At 47.4% G+C, this 18,906-nt stretch overlaps 1 protein-coding gene and 1 long non-coding RNA gene across 7 annotated transcripts in view; one reads left to right on the top strand and one right to left on the bottom strand.

The window, feature by feature from the left end:
- LOC118317899 (chemokine-like protein TAFA-5) overlaps positions 1-15,952 on the top strand; it is a 122,755-nt gene extending 106,803 nt beyond the window's left edge. For 2 of the 3 annotated variants that reach the window (XM_035647015.2, XM_035647034.2), the window contains exons 3-5: positions 2,036-2,163; positions 10,365-10,553; positions 14,200-15,952. In XM_035647015.2, coding sequence (XP_035502908.1) covers positions 2,036-2,163; positions 10,365-10,373 — 137 coding nt within the window. In that variant the 3' untranslated portion in view covers positions 10,374-10,553; positions 14,200-15,952. The remainder of the gene's footprint in view (positions 1-2,035; positions 2,164-10,364; positions 10,554-14,199) is intronic. The other variant, XM_035647027.2, reaches the window with a different exon arrangement.
- The window catches only part of LOC124849336, a 279,602-nt gene that overhangs the window by 112,846 nt on the left and 147,850 nt on the right, over positions 1-18,906 (bottom strand). The gene's annotated exons all lie outside the window — the stretch shown is intronic.

The raw sequence follows: 18,906 nt of genomic DNA, 5'->3' as shown, positions 1-18,906 counted from the left end.
CAGATACTGTACAGAAGGGAGCACAATTCCCATGATTGACGAGAGCCAGTATGCCATTAATGCCACGGTGGAAGAGTATCGTGTATATATGCATTTTTAGTTCCACTTTTTCCCAATAAAGAAATACTTTCCATCCGTAAAGGCAAAAGAATATGTGCATGTATATCCCTCTTCCTTTATCTCGCCCATATCCTGTACTGGTCAAGAATGTTATCTAGATACGCTTATCCCCTACTTTATCTTCATCCTCTCCCCTTCTTTTTCAGTTAATCTCTTACACACTGATGAGGTTGTTCAGTTCTTATTTTAAATCCTCTTTTTTTTTTTCAAGCAGCGTTAGATTTATTTAAGGATTGCGAGGCACGAAAAAGCAGCACATTACAGGTACATAATCATCCTTAAACCCCACTGTCTTTATGCCCTTGGCAACAGGGACATTGTCGTCCATCCGTGGGTTCCACTCTTACATATGTCATTTCTCAGGAAAGGAGATTTCTTCATATTCAGTACAAAGGTTCCCTTGGTCAAAGATTATGTTCGCTGTGATTTCACAAAATACAGTCTTGTGCCTCGTGAATATGATATATTCACAATTTCTTGAGGATTTTTTTTCGTACTGATTCGAATTTTGGTCCCAAAAGGCCAAGGCTAACAGAAAACACGTTTGGGGCCATAACTCAACAACTCATAGACTTGTTACGACAAAATATACATAACACATTGTGTTGAATGTATTCATAGCCTTCACCGCATATGCAGTATGTCATGAGTCTGGGCAGAAATGGATGTCTGCAACTTGACTGGTTGTTCGAAGCATACAATCGCAGGGTGGCAATTCTAGTTTCTCTCCGTTTTGTTTCACCCCGGGTCACATTATTTTCATAAGCCGTTATTATCACAAACCCTTTTGAGCTTTTTAAGATACAGTGAAACTATTTCAGGGTATCTAGTTGAACCTCACCTGCGTCAGTGCAACGACACGCGTTGCCTGGATATGTTTTTTTCAGCATTTGTCACATAACCGCCGCCTTTTTGGTCGCTGCAGACTTTTTCTCTTCAGGATTCTTGTCTCCTCCCCTTGTAACGCCTGCGGTACAGCTCAGTGCACAAACTCACCGGGCTCGACAGAGGATGGCGAGCAGAACAAAAAAAATCATCGGGCGGTAGTGGTGTCCCTTCTTGTGACAAAATGTCGGGGACAGAAATGCACCAAAGACAAAAAAGAGGTGCATAAAGATTGAATTTTGCAACCGCAAAATCACTTTCTCCAAACTCAGATATAATAGTCACTATACATATATATATATATATATATATATATATATCTCACTGGTATCATTATTGCTCAGTGTTTAAGTGCAGTGCAAGTGAATGTAATAGATGCTCGCCTGAGGCTTTTTTCTGGGAAATGAAGAAAGTCCCTAGTTGAAGTCTGAAACTTAAATAAACGGATTGAGATGAGGCTTTGCGCTCGGAAAAGTACGAATTACAGAATGTTGTCGCGTCAGAGTCTTGTATTTGGAATCCATTTACACAAAAACGTTTCGCCCCGTTTGAAACGTTGAGCGACTGTAAACCCGCTAAGTATCATTGCCGATGTTCTTATTCATTTACCTGACTGGTCACGGCTCTCACCGCCTCTCTCCGTCTGTCTGATTCTCTCCATCATCGCCCCATCTCTCACTGTCATCCCCCTGCTCTCGTATCTTTCACTTGTCTCTTTACTTCATTGCTCTTCGTCTACCTGCATATTTCATCTCTCTTCCAATTCCCCTCTGCATTTTGTCATCTTTCCCGATGTATCCCTGCAATTCCCCCCCCCCCCCACATCTCCCCCTTTTCCATAACTTTTCCATTGCGTCACATCTATTACAATGTCCTTCTTTCTCCATATGTCATCTCCTTTACCCACTCGCTCCATTTTAATCTTGACATCTCCGCTTCTACTCTTTCTCTATCATTTCTCTTCGTCTGTTTATTTCACCTGCATTTTTCTCACCTTTTTCTAACGATTCTGTCTCTGTGCCCCTTGCAGCTGGTATTGTTCGGAAAAAGCAGTGGTGTGAGATGGTGCCATGTTTGGAGGATGAAGGCTGTGACCTGTTAGTCAATAAATCCGGCTGGACTTGTACACAGCCCGGAGGCCGAGTCAAAACCACCACGGTGAGTTCAGGCTTTCTCTTAGCCCCCTCTGTAAGTAACAGAATCCGCTCACAGACCAGCAGGTGTGTGCAAAATGTCTGCGCTCACTGCATCGGTGGCACTGACAACGAAAAAAATGGAGCGTTTGCTCAGACAATACATCTTTTGTGAGGTATAGACTAACGATACTTTTTTGTCAGTTTTTCTTGCCACACATAATCGGCCAATTTGAATAGGCTGAGTCATCGGTATAAAAACACGGTTCTGTCTTTACTCTTATCAAAAGCTCAGATCTACAGGCATACACAGAAATGAAGGCCCGACTTTTTAAGTTCAAAACATGTATGTACCAGTGTGTACTTGGAAGCAGCAAGAAGTCAAACTTTGATGTGAATTGTCATTTTTCAATATATGCATGCAAAAAAATTGTAAATCTACATCTGTTAGTCCAATATATAGCCCAGAATACTTAAAGCAATGCCATGCTCCTTTTCAAAGATGATTCAATTATCCGATTAAGTTTCATTGTGTAAAACGAAGTTTCGGAAACACAAATATTGGCCCCAATGCGTACAGACCTTGAGTCATTTGAACCAGAGAAAATAATTAAAAAAAAACATAAAAATAGCTCAGCTAATCAGTAGAACCCCAGGTATTGCAGGGACGTTTTTAATTCACCGTAATTGCCATTTGAGGCCCCGGTAGTCGCTGTTGGACAAAAAATGGACGCAGTCCTGCTTTATTAAATTACATAAAATGTTTACTTTGACATTCAAGTCCACGGTTGCACCTTTTTTCTAGCACATTTTTCGCTTCACATTCCCTCTGCAAACGTTCCTCTCCTCCTCCCGCCCTCCTCGTCTGCAGCTCGTCCCGGCGAACTGTACGCGCTTTTGTTTGCTTCCTCGTCGCCGGCAATTAGCTTGAATTAGGGGACGCTCTTAATGTTAATGATGGCAGCAGATGGGGAGCCGCCGCTTGTGTTCGCCCGAGACGCCGCCCATTCATTCACCCGCTCGTCCCTCCGTTCCCTGTCTCCGACTCTCCAATCCCCCTCTTCGCCACTTCACCCCCCAACTCCAAAACACACACACGCACGCGCACACACACACACACACACACACACACACACACACACACACACACACCCTTCACCCCGCAGGCTGCTTTGCAAATCACGTAAACACTGTTGCGCTGCTGCCTGTATGCAGAGTCTATACTGTAGCAATTAAGGAGGTCTGAGTTGACAAACATGTTACACAACTCACACAGACACGCACACACACACACATGACACATCTGCCCTATCTTTGAATGTCAATGGGTGAGCACTGAGGACCGGTGGGGCATCATTAATGCAGCTGTCATGATTTAGTCATCAGCTGACTAACTTGTTTATGCCTTTCTGCTGAAAGACAAACACACACACACACACACACACACACACACACACACACACGTAAGTGGCAGATACACACACACACACACACACACGCACACTGAACCCAGATGATCCGACGTGTTATCAGTCAACCGCGGCCCTCTGCCCCTCTCGCACGTGTGCGTGCGTGTGTGTGTGTATGTGTGTGCGTGTGTGTTGCGAGGCGTGTGTCTGTAAGCGCCCTGACACCACCCTAAATATACCTGGCTGCGGCGGTGACGGCTGCTGCATGTTCCACCTACAGTGTAATTTGTTATCCCCCCCCCCCCCCACACACATAAACATAGCTGACATAAAGCTGGATCAATTTATTATATCTGACATACTGTATATAAGAGCTAGCGTGTGTCTGTTGGAAGGGGGGGGGGGGGGGGGGGGGGGGGGGGGGGGGGGGGGGGGTGTTGCGCCTATTCAAATATCGTGGTCCCTGTGTGTTCGCAGGCCAATCGTTCGAGCGTGGGCGCGTTCCCAACCTGCGTGTTAACACGCTCTCGCTGATGTCTGCCGGCGTGCGTCCTCGACCGTATGCATATTCATAAGTGTGAATGCTTTGTCCGCGCTTGGCCTACATGTACACTTCATATCCTTCCCCGGCTGTCAGCCGGCGAGCCTCTCATCAGCTTATGCCGACGACATGCAGGATGTGACAGGTATTTCTCGCCTGCTTCATTGGCTACTTTAAGCTCGGTGACAGCAAGTCAAATGGCTGGACAGCCATGCGCACTCATCTGTGCCAGTCCGTGTGCGCGTGTGCGCGTGTGTGTGTGTGTGTGTTAAAGCTGCTTTCACTGTCAAGAATTCTAATAACTGGCAACAAGCAGACTCGGGTCATTCTTAAAAAAAAAAAAAAAAAGGTCTAAAAATATCCTTGCGCATGATGGATGGACCGGCCTGATGTGAAGCACTCCCTTTAATATCAAGTTAAGGAGACTCGGAATGATTCAGGGCTCCACTTCACAACCATGCATGTGACCTAAAATTGCCTAAAATGCATTAAAGGTTAAGGCTGATCCTCCAAAGCAGAAAATTACATAAGCCTCTTGTTATCTCCAGACCCAAGGGGGAATCACGGGCAAAAACAAACAAACCATTTACTAACCCCCCCCCCCCCCCCCCCCCCCCCCCCCCGCCCCCCCGGTTCACTTTGAACAAATGGCCCCCTTCCCCTAAGGCGCTTCAAGGTTAAACCCAAACTGCGGCTCGCCCTAACATTGCTGGGGGATGACTGTCGGCCGGGCACAGTCCAGCGAGCATGTCCGACCTGTCCGTCAGGTGTTTGTGCGAACACATCGATGCAGACATTTCCCTCGGGGCATTTGACTGAGCCAAGTCAATCCGACTCAGCCCCGTAGCCCCGCAAAGGGGCTACTTTGGACAAATGTCAAGAGGTAGGTCCGCGTGTACTGGTCCAATGTTCGAGAGATTGTGTTGTCTCCGACAAACGGGAGGAGAGCGTTGTCCGGGATGACACCGCCGACCTCCTCTCCACCTGCAGTCGGCGGCGCCGCTCAGTTGGAGTCGCAGGGCGGATTAGAGGTGCGCTGCGCGTCCTCCCTCAAGCTACAGAGCGCCGCTCGGCTCTGCGGCCGCAGTTTTTCTGTGCTTCTTTTGGAAGACAGCTTCCCCGCGTCCTTGTTCCCCATGTTTCTTCTTTGTTTTTTACCCTTTTCACCTTCATCTCTTCGTCACTGTTTCTCTCCTCCCCTCTGTCCCTCCCTCCCTCCCTCCATTCAATGCATCTTAGTCTGACCCATGTTTGAAGAGTACGTTGTTCCGGTCAATAAAAAAAAATAAAAAACCCCCAACAGAATATAGATTTTCTCTGAGACCGGCGTCAGAAGACACATATGAAGATTGATATGTACATTGCTCATGTTGACAGTGACGTTTTGAGTGAGGTTACTTTTATTACCTGCGCACAATAAACCGCAGCTAAAAAAGGACACACATCAAGTAGATGTACACTTGCGAAGCGCTTGCCAATATTTGTTTCGCAATCAAGAGCCTCGCTGCCACAGTGACAAAGTTTCTCTCCTCTGAAGGACTGGCCTGACGGAAAGTGGAATTCCTCAGATGAACCATATCGAGTTTTGAGACCTTAAATGCGCTCTTAAGAGCGCTAATGACACTATAAAACGCGCATGGACTCTCAAACGCACGGCCATCAGACACTCCTTTATTTTCATTCCCCTTTTACCTGAGTATAAAGAATGTAGCGTGTCTGCCAAAATATGTGACTTGCGAACAACTGAGGACATAAAAGTGATGACTTACAGGAAAATGCTGTCCTGAAAGATGTGCCTAAAACGTTCTAAATGACCTAAATGGATCGATCAAAGCTGATGTCGAAAGTGATACTCTCACACAGCTTTTATAAAACCAGACTGTTTGTAAAAGTGTACGTAGTCACCGGGTCCGGAAAGTGAAGCCAATGCGGAAAGTGCCTGAAGCCTGTCTTCTCTTGAATCACCAGCAGAGGGCGACTCACTGGTTGCAAAGAGAAGTCAGTTTCTAAAGAAGAACTTCTCACTTGATTTATGACATCAGTAAACATTTTCCTGAGGAATTTATGGTCTCCATCGCTAGATTCAAGTCTTCTGCAATAAAGCGCGGCGTTCATTTTGTAAATTTTGGTTCTCATTTAGAGTCAAATTGGCGATAAAGCACCATGGCGTGGATACAGCGTGATTGACAGCAGGTCCGTCCAATCGGTGCACGGCTGCAGGTGCAGGTGGGCGCGCAGTGGACGAGCTCTCAGTCAGACCAACCCCAGATTTTGGGGTTCGGTTGCAATGTTCGGACATCTAGCACTCGTGCAGCCAGCGCTGCAGGAGGAAGTGCACGGAGGATGTTTCTGACCCCTTTTCACTTTTGACACCGCTGCCATCTGGCAGGCGGAGCAGGAGCATCCAGACCCGTACCAGCGGGTTCAGCGACAGCTTTTACCCGCAGGCCATCGGGCTACTGAACTGCTGACATTTACACTTGCACATACACACACACACACACACACACACTGTACATGTACTACAGTAACACAATGGCACACACAGTCATTGGGCCCCTGGGAAAAAACTACTGTTGTACATTGTTGAAACTATAGCCACTTTAATTTGCATCACTTCTATACACTATTATACTGCACAGCTTCTTTGTTCTTCAGGCATGAAGAATTGAGTTTGCTCTGAGAGAAAAAAAATGCTATCACTGGTAATGATATTTTGCATTTTTATCAAGTATATAACGATGAACTAGAAATTATTTCCAAAGGAAAAGGTTTTGTCATTTGCTTTGTTGTTAAATAATGTTCTCCAGTAAAATTGAAACAAACTCAGAATACAAACATGAAGCACAGTAATTGATGCGTTGCTTGTCAAAATCTGATTTTCTCTTAAAGGGCCCACATTATGCCCCCTTTTAAACAAGTTACATAGGTTTTCAGGTGTGTGCACTACATGTCTTTGCCATTCCATGTCAAAACACCTCAAGGATCAAGCCACACAGCACCCTCCTCTTTCTGTATAAAGAGCCCTGTGAGACTATGGTCGATTCCAGCGCTTTCCTGCTCACTCCTCGCCCCCCTCCCTTCGTGTACCGCAAAGCCCCGCCTCGCTCCGCCTCGCTCCGCCTCGCTCCTCCCCGGGTCTGCTGCGCAACTACGGTGTTGCGCTGCCATGACAACAGTCGCACGTGACAAGGCACATACACGTCGTAGAGACCCGGGAGGCCCAGCGAACACGTTCTCCATAATTACACACACAGCACATTAGGGCTGGGCGATAGAACGATAACGATATGTATCGCGATAGACACGTCATCAATAGAAAATGCGTTTGATAGAACGTTTCGATAATTTTTTTGTCCTCGTTGGAAGAAACCGGAGCAAAGAGTCTACCTGCGCCGGCCGGCCGCGAACTACCCCGCCGTAGGTCGCTCGCGGCCGGCCCCAGTAGCAGGAGTCAACTTACGTCACTTGACGCCCGGGCTGTGAATGGCTCGTTTACAGACCGTCTGCACGATCAACCCAAACCACGAATCTGAAAAAAAGTCCACTTGCAACAGGATTATCAACCCCAAAAAGATTCACTGCTCCCTCTTCTGCGAATCAGTTTCTTTCTGATTTACACAATGGATAAACTAATGCATGCCAAAGCATCTGTTAGTCATATAATGCTTAACAGAAAGACCATACGGGGGGGAAAAAAGGCAAATACGGAAACTCATGCAGCAAATATAGGAATTAATTTCGCACTCCTAAAATACTTTCCTCCCTCCATGATGCTAAATGATATGACTGATGCAGTCAAGTGCTTGCCTTTGCAGCCTTTCCAAAGCGCTGTCTTTAGGTAAAGGGATATGTCGTCTCAGTAGTCATCTGCTATAGCTCCCTCTCTCAGTGAAAGCCTCACCGCTGGGTCTCTCTCTAGAGAGCAGGATGCTCCGCGTCGTGCCCTCCACCATTTTAGACTGGCAGATGAAACGGCGCACCTTCTCCGCGTGTGCCGACGCGGGGCGCTCGGCGGGAAAGGGGCAGAGCGAGAGCGCGCCGCTCCTCTAATCACCTCGGGTTACATCGCGGCTTTTGTGACAGCCCGATCAGACGAACAATTCGAAGCGGCGGCGGGAAAAAAAGCAGCGCGCAGGGGGAGAAGGGAGCGACGCGAGTGAAAGACAGAGAGCGAGGTTTGAGCCAGGCGCACGCGCGTCGTCGTACAGAACGGCATGAAGCCGTTTTCAGCGTTTTGTTGCAAAGCCCTTCAGTGTCCGCTTCAGCCTTTTTTTATACGACGGATGCCGCGCTGTTTGCATAGCAAGCCTGAAGAGCACACGTGCTTTTCGCCAGCGCGTCCCCAAAAAAAGAGCATTTACCATTGTGGTATCCAGCCAAATGCACCTATTTCTCTTGTTGAGCATTGTAGTTTTCACATGTAAAAGTACAACGCGGCATCTTTTCCAGACATTGCAGGAAACGGTAGCGGTGCACTTGAAACTATACTAAAATGACTGGAAGTTCCCCCCAAAAAAGCAATTAATCACATGTTCTGGTAGGTCGGGCCTGATTGGTGCATTGAGGCTGTGAAAAGATCGCTATGAGCCGAAGTGGCAACCACTGAGAGAAGGACTGTGATTAACGTAATCAGGACTTTTTCACTGAGGAGAGGACATTAGATTACAAGATAGAGGGGGGTAAGAAAGGGGAGTTAGGAAGAGAGGGCATGGTTGGAAAGAAGAGAGTTCAACGATAGGAGAAGAATACTGGTAGTCTAGTGGATTCTGATGAATCTCTCCAAGTGAACAAATAATGGAACATGCTCAAGTAGGGTCTTTGGCAATATGACCATATGCGTATTCTATACACTTCACATGTATGTGAGGGTGTGATGCTTTTGTACCGTGTGTGTACAACACACGGTACAAAAGGTACATGGAGCTCGGTACATGGAGCTCGAGGCTGTTTTCATCCTCACACAAATGGCCTTTGCAGTTTACACAAGAAAAAATCCCCCTGGCCAGCCTGTGTCTTCCTGTTAGCTTCCGAAGTATTTACGCATTTATACATCCGCCAGCGACAGCGTGTGCTCGGCCGAGTATTAAAAAAGAACACGCTCTTTTCGACTGGGGTTTTTGTACGCGAGTGCCGATGGTCTCCCCCACTACCCTATCCCTCCATCACGTCCTCTACCGTCTCTCTGCGGAGCCATCTCAGCCCGGGCCCGATGGGACCCACGCCATCACCAAGCGCGCCCCCCCCCCCCACCCCCCACCGTGGTTCTGGGTCGGTACCGGCCTCGGTAATTGATCCCTCTGGGCCCTCCAGGCACAATCCAACAGTAGGTTGAACAGAATCACCACTAAGGAGACAGCTGCTTGGCCGCCCCAGACAGACCGGAGAGAAAGGGAGAAGGAAGGACGAGACCCCGTCGCTGCTCACCATTAGCTCTGTCTGCCAGCCTCCTCCTGGAGGGAGCCAAGTCAGCACATTAGCCTCGGCTCGGGACGCACCGCTCCTCCATTTTGGGAGGCTGGGAAAGGTATTGGGACAAGAGAAGACGATGAGAATGAGAACGCCCGTCCTGTGCTTAGATTCTTATCAACAGCCCAGCGTGATTGTGGGATTCATTTGCCGAGTCGACGCTGTTGCTTATTGTTTCAGCTGCAACCAAACAGGGTAATTGATTTCATCAACCCGATTGCCGGCTTAGCCTCTGCGCACGCTACCATTTTGAAGAACTGCGAGTCGATTGCAAGAAAAAAAAGCAGGCGACGTTTGCAAAACGCTGAGGAACAATAGAGTCTGTGAAAAAAAAAAAGGTGTTTCCAAAATGTCCTCTGTGCAGGAGCTGTAGGATAAACAGCGACGTTTTTTCCGGTTTGTGAAAATTGTCACCGAATTGGGAGACACGGCCAGAGAGGTATTCTTATATTTCGTGGTGGAAAAAAAAAATACAAGGTCTCTATACGTGGTTTGCTTCCATGTGCACTGCTGCTCTGCAGAATAAGTCCCTGTTTTTTTTTCTCCCGCTCTTCTATATTTAACACTCTATATTCATTTTTTTTCATTTTTGTTTTCAGTTTTGTACAAAGCCAAGCAGGCACGTCGCCTCATGCAGACACATTACTAATGCTGGTGGTGGTGTGACTGTGTCTAAATATGGAATGGCGGGGGGAAAAAAAAAAAAGCATCCTCATTTTGATATCCTCAGCTCGATAACCACACCGCCCTCCCTCCCACTCTCCCTCTCCCCCCTCCCCGTCCCCGCCGACTCTCTCTACCCCTCAGGCTCTATGACGCGACAAGAGACCCCCTCGACACTCTTGCACTATGGAGAGCATTGATGACCCCTTGACAGGCAGCCAGACACCATCCACCACCGACACCACCGACACCACAGCAACTCCACCAAAACCCTGGTCCCGCAAAGGCAGGAGGCAACACGGGAGCACCAGGGGGCCTCTCGGAGGCAGCAAGGTACAGCAAAAAGCCCCCGAAATCCGATTTCCCTCAATAAATTCTGTAAATTCAATAGAGGTGTGACTGAAGTTCTTGTAGTCAGACTCAAAGGGAGTTTATTTTTGGTGTTAGGTTTTGGATAGCAAAAATAAAGGGCAACTCACTAAGAGCCTGTTTGTACTGTACATGTAACATTTTTTCCATAATGATAATCCTCATATTAGGCATATTTGTATTTTATTTTACATCCAACAGTATGTTGTTGTTTTTTTTTATTAGACCACAAACACATCAGAGCAGAATATGCAAACAATAGGAAGCGTGGGCGCGCACACATAAATCCAGATGCAATTTAAACAACCTTCTGCTTGTTTGATATCTTTATTTGGCTTACTCATTTTGTCCATGAGCTCACATATTCCCTGGCGTGTGTTTAACCACAGAAAATCCATGTGTTCAGTAATACCAGTAAAACCCTCACCGGCTTTCTTTTACAGCTTGTTTTTTTGCTCGGTTGTATTGGCATGCCTTAATATTGTCTTCAGAGTATTGTGTCGGAAGGAGTCTGTCTGCTGTAATAAAAAAAAAATAATAACATGGCGCCAGACAGAGCCTGGTATCAATGCAAGTGATTGGGAAACAGAGAGTAGCCATGTAATAAATTTTAGCGTACAGCGCAATAAAAAGGGACGAGGCCAAAGTCGTAAAAATGCCCGGCCTCATAGTCCGGCAGAGTTTATGAAAACCAGGCTCTCCTGCCTGTCAATATTGTGTGCATTCAAGGCCCGTGTTATGATTCACTTCTGCGAAAGAAAAGACCCCGTCCTGCTGCCGTTCGGTCCAGGCGGACGCTCTTCATGCAGCGGACCCACATCCTCCGACCGTGCATCATATAGACAATCATTGTCCGCTTAGTGGCAGGGGGAAGCCATCTGAGATCGCATCTAAACATTTGATCCCTCCACATACAGCATTAAGGACGGCAGGGCCGTATCATCCGCAGTCATCGGATCCCGAACGGCGCCATGCAGCGCTGTCGCATGAAACGGACGCACTCTATACATCAAAGTGCGTTAAGGGGAAACCACTCCAGGCATCATCATGTTTGTGTCTTAAACAACACAAGAGGCATTTTGTTATTCCTCCCCGATCCCGCCCCGCTGTGGCTGAATCACCGCTAACGTGTGTCGTCCCCCCCACCCCTCTCTCGAGCATTGCAGTTCTGATCACATCGGAGAATGCAGACAGTGAAGAAGTGTTCGCTTTGATGTTCTGAAGAAATGGAGTATGACAAGGATTGATAATGACATAACACTGCGGGTAGCTTTGAACTTTCTCCTAATGTGGTATGGGGGCCTAGTGTCTGGAGGCCCTCTGCATACATGTTCGTGCATTTTGATCTCGGCACCGGCTCCGGGCGTTATCCGACTTCCCAGCATGTGATGAGCGATTTTCCCCCGTTTCCCTTTATTAACCTGTGGATCCTCCCCTAAACCCACGAGTTCTCTCATGAATATTCATCCGGCAGGCGCTTGTGTTGCTCGCGCGCGCTTCCCGTCCAATGGGAAGCGCGCTTGACTTAACACTAAAGTTTGGTCACTCCACAATGACAGATTAGCAGACGGGGCTTCAAGTCCATTAGCGGATGTTTTTGTAGTGATGGAAGTAGTGATTCGGTCATGCACGCGTTAATCGACCGCAAACACAGTTGAGATGTGGCAATCTTGCACTCGTCACATCCATCCGCGCGCGCCCCCGTTCACACGTTCGGCACCGCGCCGTGTCCAACGCTGTGACATTTTGAAGGGGGGAGTCAGCGAGAGTTCAGCCACACAGAGGGGAGATGTCGAGGCCGGGGCCATATGCCTGGGTGCGTTCGCTCGCGCTCCCCAGCCGGAGAGGGGACTCGGTTCGTATTGCGAATGTGGTTTTGCTTTAGCGCCAGCAGATGTGGCCGCTCGCGCCTCCGCCCTGGTGCACATATGCAAGATGCGTGTGGAAGTCAAATGCAGCGTGTACTCTCGTTTGTGCGTCGGGAGTGCTTCGGCTTTGCCCGGGGAGACAGGACGTGAAACATCCACGGAAAACAAGTGTTTTCCCCCACTCTCGACGGGATGCCGCTGGGTGCATATCAATACGTTTCGAGTGGATTGATTCCTCGCTCCGTGACGAGAGAAGGCTGCACACGCGACTTTTCCTTTCTGTTACTACGGCACCTCCGGTCTAGTCTAAAGCTCCATCCACACTACGACATTTTCATTTTCAAGATTGCCTACTCCGCAGTGGTTTGCTTGAACACAGGAAACGCGATGAATGAGAAACAACGACGGTGAAGAGTAAGTGTAAGGCATCTCTGTTCTTGGAGAAACGGCGACGGCGACGAGGTGGTGGACCTGTAAGACAGTGAGCGTTCACAGCATTTTGCCTTCACCGCCGGCGGTCGAGTCGCGACCAGAAGGGGACCGCATGAGGGCGGCCGCTCCGTCATTCCCCCCCGCCGCCGTTATAAGATATGAAATGGGAGTAATTCGGCCGTTTTGTCCTGATAAACCCGAGGTGACAATCACCTAGGGCCTGTGAGTTTTATTCATGGGGTAAATTCCACTAATATTCATCCAACATTTGTTCCCCTCTTTAACAGGAGCCCTTGCGTTTACATGGGAGATTCCTGCCCGAGATTTATGGGGAACCGTCTTCTCCGCCACAGCGCGGGTGTCAGGAGAAGATAGAGGAATATAGAGAGCGAGGAGTAAGGAACTGGCCAAGAATATGTGGTGCGTCTCACATAAAACAAGGCCTTGGCGTCTATTTTAAATCCGCTCGCAAGCAGTTTTCTCTACAGCAACGTTCCTCTGCTGTGATTGTGCCCTCCGTTCCCCTCTCATCGGTGGCCGCTTGACCGCGCGGCGCCACCGTGATGTCACCAGGACGTGTGCCGCCAGGGGGTATCGGGTCAAACACCTGCTCGGGCAGCTGCCGCAGTCGGGCGGTTTGCACAGTCACGCGCGCCCCCCACGCTTTTAAGCGTGGGGGGCGCGCTTGGCTCCGACCAAACCACGACACTATCTCGGGCGAAACCCCCCCCCCCCCCGAGTTCGCGGAGACGTTTTATTATTCCAGCGGCAGCAGACTCTGTCGAGGCGCGAAAAACACGCCAGTACTCCATCCGACACCTGCCCCCCCCCCCCCCCCCCCCCCCCCCCCCTTCACAGCAATTTGCACTGAAATCACTGCGAGTTCATTGCTATGAATCGATTGGCGGCAGCCTTGGAAGGCATCGGCGCCTCTGTCGAGGTTTTGGCTGCGTGACTGGCGGGGGCCAGATGGCGCGGAGGCCTTCCAGATACGTCTCTGTGCCGTGGATTAATTGTTTCATCGGTCTGCGCACCGCGAGACTCGCTTTGTCATCGCGCTCGCACCCGCTGAGGAATCCTAAATGTTTGCGTGTCGAAGTAAACTGTTGGAACTATATTGCCCCCACAGTCGTGAAATGAGCACGTCGCGAGGAGCAACGCTGCAGAGATCCTACGGCGATGCACAACCCCGGTGTTTTTTTAGCTCAACGTTTTTGTTCTTTGCTTTCTTGCTGCTTGTGAGCCTTGTTCTTCTTCTTAACTTTGCTCAAACAATTCTCTCATTTTGCTCTGTTCTTGTTGATTCACAGGTCTCATAACACAGCAAGAGGCGGGGGGGGGGCCACCAGGGAGCGACTGTTTGAGGGAGCGAGCTCTCCCCCTGGACACTGGACAAAACTAGTCCCTGTACAACAGCTCCTCTCTCCTGTGACAAGGCTTCTCCGGGTTTGCGACTGCTCCCTCCTGCTATCTGTCGTCGGGGTCAACGCGTTGCGTCCGCCTCCTCTCCACTCCTATCTGCCTGCTCTGTGAGAAAATAGCGGCGGGCGCTCGTGCCACGGAAGAAAACGGACACCGTTTAAAAAAAAAAAAATAAAATAAAATCCAGCGAACGTTTTTTTGCCTCATCGGGAAAATGTTGCCTCCGTTCGGAGCGACTGCCTGCTCCGAAGCAAGGGGGACGTCCCCGAATCGCTCGCAGACGGGATCATTGCCGACCGGACCCTGTCGCTTCTCACACCGACTCGCGGGGCCGTGAAAAAAAAAGGAAAAAGACGACGAACTGAGCGCTCCCTGCTGTGAATAGGCCTTCTGCTGGAGTAAAACCTCTCATATTTTTATAGACCAAAGAGCAAAACAACAACTACGACCATTAGGGCGGAGCGGCCCGTCTGGCGGAGACACAGGGAGAGACTCCGTGAACTCGCTTGCTTGTGTCGCCACCGACCGATGACTGCCCCCCCCCCCCCCCCCCCCCCCCCCCCCCCCCACAGAGGACACACGGTGCACAGGGGGACAAGCCCTGCGCTCGTTCGGTGGCGCATGGACCGTGCAAAATCAAAGGAGTACTTTTAAAACCTTACAGACTTTTTTTTTGGTTTTGTTTTGGTTTTTTTCTCAGACTAAGCCCACCACTGTATTTTGGAACCGGAGATATAGTTACTACATACGTATAACTGTGTATCGAGTAAAAAAAAACAAAAAAAACAAACAAAAAAAATTTATCTGATTTGCATTTTTCAGTAGCTACGGTTTGGGACAGCTTGCAGGAAAGGAATTGTCGGGTTGGTCGCGGGCGAGACGCGCAAAATCATATCAGAGAAATGATGGATATCTGCAGAGAGTATAAATGCTGTGGAGTCTGCGGAGGAACGTGAAGAATTGTCATTAAATGTATTTTGAAAGGCCCGAAAAAAGTTATATATTTAACAGTTTTATATGTTGTACCTTTGTAGAGAAGCTTATTGGACTTAAAAATTGTGGTCGCAATGGCGGTTTAGTAGGTTGTGAACAAACGCTGTTGTTCCCGTCACTGCTGGCTCGTAGTCCCCGGGTTTTTTCGGTTCACACCTCAGTAGCCGCTTTCTTTTCATGGCCATCGACGAGTCACTGTCTATCCCAAACCATTCATGGAAAGAAGAAGAAGAAGAAGAAGAAGAAGAAGAAGAAGAAGAAGAAGAAGAAAAAACAAAAAAGGGAAAGCGACACAATTTATTGAGGACTGATCTGCAGCCAACTGAACGTTGTAAATCTATGGTAGTCAGTGGAAGCCATTGAAATCTGCTAATTTGCTATGATATTGTATTGTACACGGTGTGGAATACTGACTCATTTCCTCTCTATGGGTTTTTGATCTCTTAATTTATTTTTGTGCTTTTGTGTTGGTTCGCACAAAATCTGGCCTCTCTCTCTCTCCAGCGCCGAGGAAGACGACACGGAGAGGGAGAGACATGACGAGAGAGAGAAAGAGGAAGCGGAGGACGCGTCGCAGAAGTATTAGAGTCATTTACATCCATTTTTTTAATCATGAAATATTTTAAGAATAAATTAAATACATGAAAAGAAATGTCCCTCCCTGCAAATTCAGACGGTCCTGGTGCCCGTCGAAGTCATCCCATCAAGAAATGTCAGTTTGTCGCATTCCGGGTCTTACTTTGAAATGAACGGTCCGTCGCGGAAACAAGTGGCGATGAATGGATGTTTCCTTCTTACTTTCCGCAGGTGATCAACTCGGTGTTTTATGACCCGTGGGGAAAATGTGTGTGTGTGTGTGTGTGTGTGGGTGGGGGGGGGGGGGGGGGGCAACAAGGCCATTCAATCATCTCGAGATCGATTCAATCAAGGTTTTTCTGTGGCTGCTCCAGTGGCTAACAGGTGCTTGTCCTGGGAGGATGACAGGCGCCAGTAAGTGCATAACTTTGAAGCAGGAGGTTGCTGGAAAAGAATTACACATTGATCCATTTTGGGGTTGTTGTTTTTTTCTTTAGAGAGGAGCAAAGGAGAGTTGTTGTTTTTTTTCCTCTCTCCTCTTGAATTTCTTAGTTCTTTTGGCGTGAACCAAATGGTTGAGTTGTCAATTTGAAGCAACAGTGGCACTTTCGACCACCTCGACCACCTGCTTACATTTGACTCTATTAAATTGATTTAATATGCAGCTTTTACTTATCGATGTGAGCGCGAGCAACGTCCGAATCCTGCATTTCTCATTTTTAAATAACAAAAAAGGCGAAACTGTTTTTCGAGCAGTGCATCCTCTTTTTTTGTGGCTTTCAACCAAACCACAAACAATTTGAGAACCGTTACGCCTTTATCTAAGTCTGAACCAGCCCCATTATGGCGGACAAGGTCCACAACTATCATCCTGCCCAATTTTCTTTCCTTGAATTCGTCACTGAATCAACATGATCAGTGTGACTGAAAACATCCCGAAATTGTTATACTGCGCCCGAATGTAGGACGACCCTGATTTACAAGACAACGGCAGTTTTCAAACGCGTTTGTAGAGGGAGAACTCTTGGAGACGGGACACTCGTCCAGTTGGAGAAGTTTCCCCCGAGCATCCGTTTGACGCGTGGTGAAGCGAGTTCCCCGTCGCCGCAGTCTTTCTCTCGTGTGTAAGCGAAACATGAAATGCGTTTAATACGTTAAAAAGAACACGTTCGCGCTGCCCGTCTGCCAGTCACAGACTACTCGCTCACTCCCGTCAGGCTTTTGCGAGGCTGTCAGAATCACTTCCTCTGACAGTTGGCATTTTTCAACACGTCTCCTTTGAGTTCATCATCGGCGACAGTCGGGGATTCTCGGCTGTTTGACGGATTTTTTACTCCCCGATTCATTTCTGCTTTGAAATTATCGGGGGACAATAAAGAGAACTCGTTTTCAGTCGCCCCAAATTCATTTCCTGCGTGGCAGCGAGCCGCGTCGCACCCGGCTTGAAAGGAAAACTCCTTGCGAGTTCAACCGGGCCAACTAAACACTTTTAGTCCCGACTAGCTCTGAAAGCTGCACGACGAACAGACTCGAAAACACTTGCTAACGTACAAAACTGCCCATAAACTCTTTCAAAACCTAAGATCCAGAAAAGAAATATTGGGCCGTATGCGGGGCGATATAAACACAATGCGAAAAAAATTTACAGTGGAATAATATTGTACTTACGGGTACTTCCTTGCCACAAATTGTCAATGATATCATCTTTACATTAATGGACGTCTCAACCAGGTGGTAAAATATGGTTTTACAAAAGTGTTATGAATGTACTTTGTTGAGGGGCTTTAATATATTTTATCCTATATATCGCCTGAAATTAAACTACACCAATTTTCCCTTTTTATAATGCATCAATTAACAGTTAAAGTTCTTATAATTTTAACTTCCTGAACGGAAGTAACTTGATGTGGTCTCATTCCGAAAACAGCAGTCCACCCTGTGAATGTTTTGGGGGCATAACGTGCTTCAAGGACAGTAAGTGCCGGGGGGGCGGGCTCAAATTAGTATAACTTAAGATATATCATAACTCGGTATTCTCATGCTCTACGGTGTAGAAAAGAAAAACTTTATTGTACAAAATTCCTCTGCAAGAGGTCCAGAAAATAGAACATGAGCGGTAAGTCAAATCAGGTCCGATGAGCCTTTGCCGTGTTTCCTGAAGCAAAAATGGAATTATTAAAAAAAAAAAAAAAAAAAGAACACAAAGGGAAAATTGGAAAAAACCACCGGAGAAGAAATTTAAAGAAAGATGGAGGTTGTTACGGATATCCACTGTATAAATTCCACCGTGTGTAATCAGGGCTTAAACCGTGAACTCATATTTTTCCCTCTGATGGGGTTTAGATGACTTCCTTTCAGGGCACAATATGAAAGAAAATGTTTGTCGGAGGCATTAATCCGCATAAGTATGCAATTATGCATTCCGCAGGATTCCTTTGTACGATGATGAATGCCGTCGTGTGGTTTTCCAATACAGTTTTCAAGGGCTGTTGAGTTCACTCCGCGGAAAAACACTTGAAATGATAACTACTGCGCTACTAAAGGCTCTGTAGCCGAGTGGGGCTCATAACAGCTTTGTTTTCAACGTTGCTTGAAAACAGCAAATTCAAACAGACATATACTACACGTATACTTTATTAAACCAGATGAGATTAAATGATTACACTCCATGGAGGTAGATTTTGTATTTTTCAGTATTTTTCAGTCCGTGGTTTTTAAAAGTAAAGGTTTGTGGTCGTAAACCAAAGACTACCAAGAATAAACAGTGGCGGAGCAGCAAGAGGAGGCTTAAAAGTATTAAATTAATATCCATAGAAGAAGAAGAAGAAGACTGTGTGGAACGATCCTCCAGGTATGTTTTAGACAATCTGCACATTTCTAGTAAATTGCTGCCTTTTTAAAACAATGTAAATATAATTAATGTGAAAAATTATGGAATGAAAAAACCTGCTTCTATTCCCCCACACATTTTTTTAATAATGCAATCAATTACTTGTTACATTTTTACAATCCACGTTTGGGAATAA

The sequence above is a fragment of the Scophthalmus maximus genome, chromosome 12 (assembly GCF_022379125.1).
Source record: "Scophthalmus maximus strain ysfricsl-2021 chromosome 12, ASM2237912v1, whole genome shotgun sequence".
In the NCBI taxonomy this organism is placed as follows: domain Eukaryota; kingdom Metazoa; phylum Chordata; class Actinopteri; order Pleuronectiformes; family Scophthalmidae; genus Scophthalmus; species Scophthalmus maximus.
Note: the sequence above shows the minus strand (reverse complement) of the source record. Positions and strands in the feature narration are given on the sequence as shown.